Source organism: Gouania willdenowi, chromosome 1, assembly GCF_900634775.1.
Source record: "Gouania willdenowi chromosome 1, fGouWil2.1, whole genome shotgun sequence".
In the NCBI taxonomy this organism is placed as follows: domain Eukaryota; kingdom Metazoa; phylum Chordata; class Actinopteri; order Blenniiformes; family Gobiesocidae; genus Gouania; species Gouania willdenowi.
In genome coordinates this window covers 16,605,275-16,618,232 of record NC_041044.1, presented here as the reverse complement: position 1 = coordinate 16,618,232, position 12,958 = coordinate 16,605,275, and the positions used below count along the sequence as shown (strand labels likewise).

Here is a 12,958-nt window from a genome sequence, read left to right as displayed (position 1 = left end):
TAGGGTACCAAATTAAAGCTGGGCTTCTGGTCGTTCCAATAAATACAATAAAAATATTGTTTGAATTTTTTTATTTCATGTTAATGAGCTATTTATGATAATAAGCCTTGTACACATTCGACGCTGCCAAATATAATTAATTCTTATGTTTCTATTTCTGTGAACTCTGTATCTCAGGTTTGATCGTAATTACTATATATTACCAGAAACTGTGTTTAAACACCTTTAATTAAACTATGTTGAATTACAAAGTTATAACAGATTCAAATTTAAGTAATATATCAAAAAATTTGACCAGGATTGACACGTGTTGTGGTATTTGTTAGCATCCCACATATTGAACATTGTTGGATTGCTATAGCAGTAACAGTCCACATTACCTCCATTCTTTCCGGTCTTCATTGGCTTCCAGTCAATTTTTGTATTGAGTCCTGACTTTCCGTGCGATGCATGGTCATTACCCTCAATACATCACTGATTTGTTGTGCCCCTACACTTCAGGGCACACCCTTCAGTCCTCAAGCTTTTTATGATGTTCTTACCTGTTGTTTTAAATTCTCTTGTGTTTTATTATCCTTTTGGGATGTTGCTGTTTTAGTTTCACCTTGCTTGTACATCACTTTATGATTTTATCTGTGAAAAGCACTATAAAATTACCTACTAATATATAGAAAACATAGTATTAAATAAAATCCATGCTTCTTCTGAATCTCTTGCAAACAATATTCTTTGATTAAAAAATACCTCACAAGACTTATTAGCTTAAGTACACATTTGCATCATCAGAAATGTTCAACATTCTACACTTTATTGGGTTGGATCAAAGAATATTGTTTGCTTGAGCTTCAGAAGAAGCATAGATTTTATTTGGGGGGTGCACGGCCCATGGTCTATCTTTATAAACTAGTTTTAGGACAATTTTTTTATTTGAAAAAAAAAAAAAGGAGTAGTCACCAGCTGCCAGACTTAATCACATGCTCTGCTGATGATTTACTCAATAGCTGGTGTGCAGTCATCAGACATCAGGGCCCTCGAGGGGCTTTAGAATAACTTCGAGCTGCATGCTTGTATCTGTAGATGGAGCTCGTGTAATGTAGGGGTGTTTCCAGGCCTGTTGTGTCATAAGCCGTGAGGCGAGAATACATAGAGGCATTGGTTGTCCTGCTGCAAACTGAGCCTATAAGTACTATAGGTGAGTTGATAATATAGTTGGTGTTACTCCAGTTTGAGATGGATATGGATTTGCTGCTGAGACAAGAAGAGGAGCTTTTTCATCAGCTGTGGGTGAGTTTGTGAAAAACAGAAGCACGTAAAGAGTTTTAGCTGTTGGAGGATTTAATGATGGGACTGTAGCTCACAAACTGGACTTCTCACTTCAGACACATTTCCTATTTCATGTAGACCTTTGGGCGACCTGTCCTTGTTATTGTGCTGCTGTTGCTTTCCTGTGTACTTTAAGTTGTAGCAAATGTGGTAATACCTTTTGTTTTTTGTTTTTTATGTAAATCATCATGAAAATGGAATGTGAATAAGCACTATTTACTAACTTTGTTGCATGAGAAACATTCACTGTACATTATGTACCCACCTCATGATTTTTCACCTGTGTTTAATAACAATATCTGGTGTTTAGAGTTAACTACTCAAAGGATCACAATAAGCTCTTTGTTCCAAAGCTTATAAATAAATAACTCATGTCTACTCTTTCATCAAATCAAGTTGTTGCAGTTCTCTAAAATGAGAAGCAGGTACAATCATCGCCATGATTATCAACTACAAGAGTCTACACTGCATGACATCATAAACATGCATAATGAAGTAGCTGCATTTTCAAATTATTTTAAAACTGGAAAACAAGTAAAACACATTTGCTATCTTCTACTACATACAACGTTTTTCAAGATATTGCATTGCCAATGATGTCATTTTAATTTTATAATTAGAATTAGCAATGTGAATTACTTTGCAAATATCAAACATTACATATGATTCCAGATGTCTATTGTCATGTCAATATAGTTGTTTACTAAATCCCCCCAGAACACTACGCTCTCAAAATGCTGGACTACTCGTTGTTCCATTCATCTCTAAAAGTAGTATAGGAGGAAGAGCTTTCAGTTATCAGGCCCCACTTCTCTGGAACCATCTACCAACCACGGTTCGGGGGGCAGACACCCTCTCTACCTTTAAGGTTAGGCTCAAAACATTCCTCTTTGATAAAGCTTTTAGTTAGGAACCAGCTCATAGCTCATAATTAAGATGCAATAGGCATAGACTGCCGGGGGGGGGGGGTCTGGCATGCTCGGTTGGAGAGAGGTTGGAGAGGGCGTTAAGAGAGAGGTCATTTAGGTTAGAGAGGGACCGGAGAGGGTCCCATTCCTCTTTCAAACACTCCCTCTATGTCTGCTTACTCCCTTGTGTGTTTGCTCCTGTACTCCTTCTGGCTTTTGTCTTGCAGGTCCGTGGGATCCTCAGTGTGGAGTTACAGAGACTCAGCGGCTCTGTCTCCACCCTTTCCTCTGCACACACCCAACACAGCATAACGTGGATGGCTGTTCATCATAGGAATGGGATCCACACAAGGTTCCTGCTGCTTAACAGAAGGTTTTCCTTGCCGCCATGATGAATTCATGTTGGGTGTGGGATACATATGTATGTGTATATACGTATATATGCATATGTGTGTATCCATAAAATGAAGAGTCCGTCCTTAAGACTGCTCTACTGTAAAGTGCCTTGAGATACCATTGGTTATGATTTGGCGCTATACAAATAAAGATTGATTGATTGATTGATTTAATGAAGCTCATTATGTCCCTTCTCCCAGCGTGCATCCATATGTAGAAAGGTACAAAACTATGCCCAAGCCGAACTCATAAGGACACATGACAGCCATCATTAAATGCTTTGATGCTTTCCGAATGAGCGAACTCATAGGGATACATCAAAGCATATCACCTCTGAGGAAGACAGGCAGTTGACAGTCGAAACATGGCAGAAGAATTTCCTGAAATACCTTGTCTGAATAAACGAAACCTTAACATAAATTACAAAATCATGCAAATTTTAAATACTTATTTAAAAAGTTATTGTTTTTTAATCTCGTAAATTCCAAACAATAGAAATAGAAAAATATACATCTTTGTGCAAACAATTATTTGTACATTTACATTAGTATTTAGTTTTTCTCCTAAAGAACTTTTGATTGCTTTAGATAGATTTCCTCTAGAACAAAGGCAGTTTGCGACTAGTTTGAGGTTGTAAACAGTACAGAGGAGAATGTGTAAGATTTAGAGGAAAATGAGAAAATACTCATGTTTAAAACATTGGACCTTATTCTAGATGCTACATGTGAGCCTAATAGTGGAGGTACACAGAGCCCAACACGTTATGAATGTCAAATCTGTGTGAATCGTGACACATTTGTGACACTCGCAATGAAGGTCAACCTAAAACATTCCTGTTTCACCATGCTGATAAGTTTTGGCATGCAGCAGAGCTTGAAAGCACTCAGTGTATCCTCACTTAATTTCTCGCCGTTTCAAGATGCCACAGGTGAAGAACATGTGAAAGTCCAGGACCAGGCAGCAGCCGGTGCCCTCCACACATGCCTTTACTCCATTTACTTCTGCACCTCTGGCCAAGTGAACGGTCCAAGATGTGAGGATGGGATGAATTTGGGTGTGTGGAGCTAAATATATACACATTAGGCAACACTCGCCACACTTGTAGCTCCGCGCACTGTATTGGAATGAACCTCAGTAGCGTGTGACCAAGTGTCACAGAGCATCATAGAGCATAGCAAGTTTCCACTGACCCATTCCATTTTTCAAACTTTAACTTGAAATGTGAGGCACTCTGTCAAGAATATCTTCCTGGCATTCAAACATGTTGGGGCTATATGTAACTCTTACTTAAGCCTTCTTTCCATCCAAGCGCTTAACAAAATATAAAGTCCTTAGTAAGAAAGAAAAAACCCAACAAGATTCACACGAACAAGCGTTTAGCAACAGTGGGAAGAAAAAACTGCCTCTTTTTTGTTGGTGGGGGTCCTTGGGGTCGGTGGCGGGGTACGCTTGGTGCTTTCTCGGGTGTGTGTGTGGGGGGCGGTGGTTGCCTCTCATCTTGGGGGCGTCTGGGGGGCTGCTCGACCATGGGGGGTTGCCTGGGCTCCCTGGCCCCCGCTCTTTCTGCTAGCCTGGCTGCATCTTCAGGTCCGGGGCAGCGCTTGGGTTTGCAGTGGGGTTCTTGCACATACATTGACCTACAATGCACTGGCATGCCTTGGACTGTGGGATAAAACTCATAGTGGGCTTAACTTTAGACACGTTGATCCCAAATACCTGTTTTAGGTATTACCACTCACTCCTTCCCTCTGTCCACAGCCACCACCATTATACCTAAGCTTCACACTTATCATCACACTGGCTTGATTACACAATGAGCACAATATGCACCACTACAACTTCACATCTCACTCTCACTTTACAATAATCAACTCTTCCCCACCCTTCCATATTCTACCTTGAATCTCTCCTCCCTGCTCCCCTCCCCCTCCACCTCACCCCCACCCCCTCACCCAGGTGTAACACTGCCCTCTCTTTTTATACTCTCCTTTTAACAAAGTGTTTCTTACCCTTCCTTAGGGAATGCTTGTGATGGTCACAATTATGCAATAAAATTAATTCATTTATTTAATTGCAATAATAATAAAAAGATACACTAGTTCCTAGTGGTTGGGTTAACATTAAATGTCTTGCGCTGAAATGCTACCACTGCAGACGAGGTTTCATCTTGTACTGGTCACACGTAATGATATAAGGGGTGAACATCAGTGTAAATGGTGTGAAGCAGTGTGAGCAGTATGATGGGTTATGCAATGAGGGACAGAAGTGGGGGGTTGTTTACAACCCGGCACAACTGTGTCTGACTGGACATCGTCCCATTGCAACCCATTAGAGATATATGTAGATGGTGGATCGTGTTCTCACTGGCTCTTCTGTTTGTCTGTCTGTCTGTCTGTCTGTGTGTGTGTAGGTACTCCAAGCCCAGCTGGATGCCTTGCTCCAAGGTCAGGAAGGCATCATCAGCAGCTGTAACTTCACGGAGCAAGCGCTGAGTCATGGAACCGAGGCAGAGGTGCTGCTGGTGAAGAAGCAAATGAGCGAGCGTCTCATTGAGCTGGCCAATCAGGAGCTTCCTCTTCAACCCGAAGAGAATAATCAGCTGGACTTCCTGATAGAGACGGACGGCGTGAAGAAGTCCATCCACAACCTGGGCACCGTTCTGACCACCAATGCTGTGGCCTCTGAGTCTGTAGCGACGGGCGAAGGCTTACGGCTCTGTGTGGTGGGCGTGCCCACGTCTATCACCATAACAACCAAGGACAAAGATGGAGAACTGTGTAAGATGGGAAACGCAGTCATCGCTGCTGACATCTCCTCACCTGATGGGAGCAAAGGTGATGGAGAGATACTAGATAACAAGAATGGAACGTATGAGTACCTGTTCACGGCCCCCAAAGAGGGCACTTTTCATCTCTCGCTGCGTCTGTATGACCAGCACATCAAAGGAAGCCCCTACAAAGTAAAAGTGACCAAATCCATAGATGTGTCGCCTACCTCAGATGGTGTGAAGAAAAGGCTGAAGTCACCAGGCAGTGGGCATATCAGGCAGAAAGCTATAAAGAGACCGGCCAGTATGTACAGCACTGGGAGGAGGAAGGAGAATCCCATTGAGGATGACCTCATTTTCAGAATTGGTACGATTTTTATTTGGTTTTGAGGGAGAGAAAAAATCCATCAATATATGATTAAAATATACTGTATATAGATCAGTTTATTATAATGTTTCCCCTTGTTTGCATTATCTCGTAACAGTATTTATTTGGCTTTAAAGGTTTAAAACAAGACTAAATATCACACAATGCTCACTTGCCTTAAAATTAACTTTAGCATTCAGAGTAAGTATTATTAATACACTAACCAGCGATTCTCAAATGGTGGGTCGGGACCCAAAAGTGGGTCGCGGACCTCTACTGGGTGGGACGGCTGGTCAAAAATAAATTACTTGATGTCTGGCATGTTGGACTTTCTTTTGGGTATGCTGTGAAATGCATGTATCAAAAAAGAAAAAAGACTGTTTTCAGCAGCTATTTTTGAAAAACTAAATTTGGATGGTTGAATTATTTATCGCGATTTATTGACCGTGGCAAAATGTGGGTTCCAGGGTGAGACCAGTTGAGAACCCCTGCACTAAACTGTATTAATGATGACTAACAGTCAGGGGCATTGTGTTCACTGTACAAATAGGTTTGCATGGAAACAATACTAATTGATTTTGCCAATTAATCAATTACCGTTTTATGAAAAAGCTAAAAAAAAAAAAAAAAAAGCAGGGGTGTCCTAAGTATTCTGTACACTGGGGTCCCCGTGTGGGTAAAATCTGATCAAATTTGGGGGGTGAGTTATCTGACAAATATATGTCATATAAAAATAATAAGTACATGTAAAACAAATATTCACCAAAAATTACAGATTGAAAGTAAAGTTACAAAAAGTCATCACATGCCATCAAATGATGTCAAAACCCAAGCAACCAAACCTTGGCATGGTTTGTTTTAAATGTTTTCCAGGCACAAAAGGAAGAAACAAAGGAGAGTTCACCAACCTGCAGGGAGTGGCTGCATCATCTGTGGGAAAGGTGCTGATAGCGGACAGCAACAACCAATGTGTTCAGGTAACAGAGCTCCTTCTTCTCCCCAACAATGGTGCTACAGAGGAACCAGGCCCTGTGCTGCAGATGGCCCTGTGTGTGTGTCACATTCATTAAAAACAAGCTTATCTGGATGTTTAATGCTCTTCAGATCTTTTCCAATGACGGTTTGTTCAAAAGTCGCTTTGGGGTCCGCGGCAGAACTCCTGGTCAGCTGCAGCGACCCACGGGCGTGGCAGTCCACCCTAACGGTGACATCATCATTGCTGACTACGACAACAAATGGGTCAGCGTCTTTTCAAGTGAAGGAAAGTTTAAGGTAAAGCAGGTGTTTCATCTATCTCTTTATACAACAATGCAAGGAAGGTCTGCGTGTGTGCTTGTGGAGCGAATATCTCCGCGACGCGGTGCCTGTTCGACCTGAAACTTTGTCAACGGCTTCCAAATACCACAAGTGTGTGCATCTGTTATTTTGGAGTAATTTGGTCATTTCAAAGCGTTTATTTTAATTTTATTTCACCCGGAGCACATTCATGTTCACCCAGAAATGAAACCTATTCAACTTTTGACCTTAGATTTGGGGAGCGCTAGCGCACCATCTACATCTATTTCACTGCACAGCTCCCCTCCGGTGTGTGCCAGAGCCAATCACAGTGGCGAGCTAGAGTCACGTGTGCGGCCACAGCCAATCGGTGCTGCCAAGCAGACACGAATGAGAGAGAGGAAGGTAGTTTAAGGCTCTTTCACAAGTTTTGAGCTCCTGTGGACTTTTCTTTTGAGGTGATAACGTTTTAAAACGTTTATTTTTCTTTTATTTTGAAATCACCACGGAATCAACACAGGTTACACCGGACGGAGACCGTCTGAGCAGCCGCACTCACACTGATATACTATCAAAGCTCTCAAGTCTCACACATTGGGCGTGAGACGCACGCATTTCAACCTGATGTGAGTCAGAGTGTGTGCATGTGCGCGGCTGAAGCACACATACTTCCAACGAGCACTGTACTAATTTTTATTTCAGTATTGCTTCTTTGAGGAAAGAAAGCATTGATTGGTTGAATAAATAATGTGACTTTAGTTTTTATTGAAGTTTTTGGTTTTAAAACAGATTCTAACTTTGAATATTCAGGTTTTGCATCATACACAGAGTCTGTGTGGGTGGGGGTTCAGTTGTGTAGTATAAGTTTTCAGTGAAATTGTCCCAGGCTTTTGAGACTTTAGGTCTGTTCTTCTTCTGTTGCGCAATTCTTCTTCACAATGTAAATGGTGAAGCGACACTGCACCCAGCAGCAAAAATGAAGCAGGAAGTGGCCTACGACCTGATTTTATCATTGATTTACAACATTAAATGACGCGTTAACACACATTTTTGTAGTCAACATTATCAATTGTTACTAATAATTGTTGCATTATTGTACATATTACATGCATTATGGTTGGCGTGAAACTCAAGACAGTCTATATATTTAATTCTGTTTTTTATTTTGCCCCCCATGGCAAGAATCTCAAACTCCACCTGTGTTTCATCCAAAGCTGTTTTCTGTCTTCAGAACAAGATTGGCTCGGGAAAGCTGATGGGTCCTAAAGGCGTCTCTGTGGACAGAAACGGACACATCATCGTGGTTGACAACAAGGCCTGCTCTGTCTTCATTTTCCAGGTCAACGGCAAGTTGGTCACCAAGTTTGGTAACCGTGGCAACGGGGACAGACAGTTTGCAGGTATGCTCAGCACTGTTTAACCAGCTCAATCCTGTGTTCGTTTTTAAAAAAGAGAAGAAGAGAAAAGGAACTTTCATCATTATCATGCCCTAGTTTAACTTCCACTGACTATGTCCAAGCAAGACATAACATAAATCAGTCACTGCAGGATCTCCCCTTCAAAATGTCTCGATTATGTTACACATGTTCTGTGTAATTTCGGGCAGTTCTGGAGAATTGTTGGTAAGAAACGGCAGAATTTTAGAAAAATTAAGAGTTCTTTCAACAATTTCTGACTGTAGTCATGTGACGTTTCAATACGTTTATGAATTTAGGAGGACTGACATGTCTACTCCTGAAATATTAAGTAATTTACACAACAATTCATGCTTTCTGTGTTATTACTTTCGGCAATGGGCCGATTTTGATGCTCTGAACAGCCAGATTTGGCCCCCGGGCCTTGAGTTTGACACGTGTTTTATATACTTACATATTGCAAACATTTTCTATTCACTCACTTCTAAATGTCTTCATTTATGACGTTTACTCCAGGGCCTCACTTTGCTGCTGTCAACAACAACAATGAGATCATAGTGACAGATTTCCACAACCACTCAGTCAAGGTAAATAATAAATACATTACAGCCATCCCATTCCTGTGCTTTGAAAATGACATTTACTTTGATTGTTCAGTTTAAACACGTTTACATAATACATCAGTTTGAACTGCTGCGGTATGAGACCAGGACAGGGTTTAATATGTCAGTATTTCAGCATTCTTTCTGAGTTCTTTTACAGTAACAAAAAGGTCTAATGTATTACAGCTTTTCTCTGATCACTTTGAATTGATATCCAGGATTAGGCTCCCACCACACAAAGGCTTTCTGTCAGATATTTCTATACATTCTCATTGATATATTTTACAATATATCACTTTCAATCAGGGTGGATGTACAATAAAGAAGCACCCTGTTTGTTTTTACGAGCTAATATCTATGTATGTTTCCTCTATGACAACCATGTAGGTGTTCAACACAGAGGGCGAATTCCTGTTGAAGTTCGGTTCTAATGGTGAAGGCAACGGTCAGTTCAACGCTCCAACAGGAGTGGCAGTGGATGCTAATGGGAACATCATAGTGGCAGACTGGGGCAACAGCAGGATACAGGTCAGTGAATGACACAACTACTGAAGAAAAGCCAAGCAGAGCTTTGTCAACTAGTATTTAGTAGGTTGTAATAATATACATTTTTTTTTTAATGATTACACACATGCAAAGCACACATGCCTGCATACAATAATACCTGCAGATAATGATCGTGTCCTATGTTAAGCTCTACTAGTGCTAAATTTGGAGTACTGGTTTACTACTGCACAAGTATGAGCAAAAAGTGTCTAATACCACTGGTAAGCGTGTATGCTAATAAGGGGGCGGGGGAAGCAAATTCAGGGTTTCAATTGGCTTTGATTAGATTTGATTAGAATCCCTCCTACTTCACTAGCATTAGGTCTACTAGTTCTACTAGTGCAGAGCTGGGCAACTTTTACCACAGCGTGGACCACGACAATGTGATGATCTGATCCTAGGGGCCACAATATCAACATTTATGTTAGAAATCTCCCCAATCTGAGCATTAACACAGGAAACAACACATTTTGTGTATAGTTGTGGTCATTTTGTATTGTTGTCATTTTTTTCTATATTTAACAAGTAACACTTAAAGTTTTATACATAAAGGTTGACATTACGCCGTCATTATTATGACATGACACCTGTTATTAGTGTTGTTCGTTACCCTACCCCTAAGGCCTAACCCTAACCCCACTAGATCACTCCACCTAACCCAAAAAATGCCAACATAGCTCTAAAGGTGTCCAAATTTAGTGAACAACACTTAATGACAGTCTTCATGACGCCTTATTCATGCTAATGACGGCATAATGTCAGCCTTATGTATAAAACTTCAAATAAAGTAACCTTTTAATCTGTTTTTTGGAGTCGTGTTGTGTATTTTCATTGTAGTTTTGTGTTACTGGGGTAATATTGTGTGTTTTTGAGAGATTTTAATGGTTATTTGTTGTTCTGTGTATTTTTGTCATTTGCTGTGTTTCTGTTGCTTTTTTTTTAGTCATTTGTGTTGTTGTTTTTTGTCTTTAGAGTCACTTTGTACATTTCTACTGTCATTTTGTGCATTTTTTGAGTCTCTGAGTGTGTGTTGGTTGTGTATGTCTTGCTGGGTTCTTTCTTTCTTACTCTGTATTCTATATTGTTAAGCGCTTTGAGATGACTTTGTTGTAATCTGCGCTATAAAAATAAAGTTGAATTGAAAGTATTTTTTTTTTTTGGGGGGGGGGGGTGCACAAAATTAAACCGAGAAGCGCCAGTGGCCCCCAGGCCATCAGTTATGTTTGTACTCGTGAATATTTTGGTTTCACTGCTAGAGCTGGGTATCATGGCCAATTTCCTGAATCGACTCAATTTTGATTAATGTGGTTTTGAATCGATTAATCACAATTCGATTTCAAATCAGTATTGATCTTTCAAATTCATCAGGATATCAATAAGATGGTTCCACACTTCTGTCTTAAGTTGGGACAGCTCATCCAGCGGAGCTTCGTCTGCCATGTTTGCACTGAGTTGAATGCATTTTCATGTAGTACTTGACTTTGCTCATGCTAGAGACTATAGTGCGAGTCTATGTCTATGAGTACTACTAGTGAGATTTTTCTTGTGTACTAGTAAATAGGGATGTCCCGATACAACTTTTTCACTTCCGATACGATACCGATATTGCAACCTTACGTATTCGTCGATACGATATTGACTCAATATGATATCAGCACAAATCATACATACTTTTATTACTTATTTTGTAGTGTGGAATGTTAGAAAAGGTTTGATCTAGTGATGTTACTCAAACAGAGAACAATAGTCAGCAATTCAAGTTCACGTCAGTTATTTCTTTATTGTCAGTAAATGGTGGGAAGAAAACAACAAAAACTTATCGGAGCGCTTATATCAAAGATTTTAGATGCAGTCCGATAAAATCCTATTTTTTTTTTTTGGACGATGTTGGACCGATATTGATATTGGATCGGAACACCCCTGCTAGTAAACAAATATTCCTTTTCTATTAGGCCATTTAGAGTTACTAGTAGTTTAAGTTCTTACTAGTGACATCATTTTAAGTCTACTCCAGTGTTTCTTCTTCGGTCACATTCACTGTCTGTATAAAGTGTTTGGACATTTTCTCAGTCACATTAAAAACATCTCTCATTTTTATTCATTTGAAACCAGTAAAACCAGCAGAAAAACGAGTCGTACTTCTCTTCCAGGTGTTTGACGGCAGTGGTTCGTTCCTTTCTTACATCAACACATCAGCGGACCCTCTGTACGGCCCCCAGGGACTGGCCCTCACCTCTGATGGACACGTCGTTGTCGCAGATTCAGGAAACCACTGTTTCAAAGTCTATCGATACCTGCAGTAGCACAAACACACACCACTCTGGGAACGCTTTGGGATTCCATCTACTCATCTGTCATTGTGCCATCTAGTTTTTAATAGTCCTCACTGTGTTTCATCTCTGATCCTTAGGGGAAAAAATAAAGGATAATTATTTATGGTTTAAAGATAGCAAGAAGACGTCATTCCTGCTTCATTCATCTGATTGGTGAGATCAGACTATATCATTGTACAGCCAACTCATCTTCATCTGTAAATACTAGAAATAAACACTCGCGTCTGTTTCCAGCAATACTAGAAATGATTGTGAAAAATTAACTTCAGCGTCACATTAGGGAAACCATAGCAACACAACCCTGTAGACAACTTCCTGTGAAGTGCTCTTTAGCTTCCTGACATTTTGCCTGTTTACATTAAGTGTTCCATCTAATGTCTAGAGCAGGGTGTTTCCAAGCATGTTTGGGAACTCAAGGCACGTTTTAATCACGGAAATTCCTGTGTATAGAATCTAATACAGTTCAAAGCTCATTGTTATCAACTCAAAGTAAAGCCACTGTCTCACCTATAAAGAACTTCACCACTCAATGTTCTCTATTCAGTCACAACACGTTATTCTGATCATTGGTTTACCAAAGTCGTATATTATGCGTTTAAATGTGACAACAAGTGAATGATCAGGTGAGTTTACCTCAGCCGTGCACAGTAGGTGTGATTGATTGGATGTGTAATGTGTATAAAGACTTGTGACGATTCCATTTCATTTTGTGTTTTCTTATAAGTGGAAGAAAGACACAGTACGATTGATCTGAGTTTGATTTAAGCCGTGGGTTCAGATGCTGTATATAATTTGTATATATCTACATTCACAAAAACACAGATTGTGTAGTTGTTAATTTTTGTATGACAATGTAGTCCCAGTGTTCCCATTAGAAGGTCTTACTCACTGCATTGTCCTCACTCACAGTTAATATTTTTTTCCTTATAAATCCATGTTAATTTTCTACACAGTCATGCAAAGTTACATTTGTCCTGTTTATATTTGTGATGCCAAATCAAATTAAAGTGCCCATTAAAAGAAAAA

General features: G+C 40.1%; 1 protein-coding gene across 6 annotated transcripts in view; it reads left to right on the top strand.

The window, feature by feature from the left end:
• The window catches only part of trim2a (tripartite motif containing 2a), a 41,769-nt gene extending 28,811 nt beyond the window's left edge, over nt 1-12,958 (top strand). For all 6 annotated transcript variants that reach the window (XM_028452019.1, XM_028452045.1, XM_028452000.1 and 3 more), the window contains 7 exons: nt 5,038-5,761; nt 6,635-6,738; nt 6,866-7,033; nt 8,268-8,436; nt 8,968-9,038; nt 9,441-9,581; nt 11,750-12,958. In XM_028452019.1, coding sequence (XP_028307820.1) covers nt 5,038-5,761; nt 6,635-6,738; nt 6,866-7,033; nt 8,268-8,436; nt 8,968-9,038; nt 9,441-9,581; nt 11,750-11,902 — 1,530 coding nt within the window. In that variant the 3' untranslated portion in view covers nt 11,903-12,958. The remainder of the gene's footprint in view (nt 1-5,037; nt 5,762-6,634; nt 6,739-6,865; nt 7,034-8,267; nt 8,437-8,967; nt 9,039-9,440; nt 9,582-11,749) is intronic.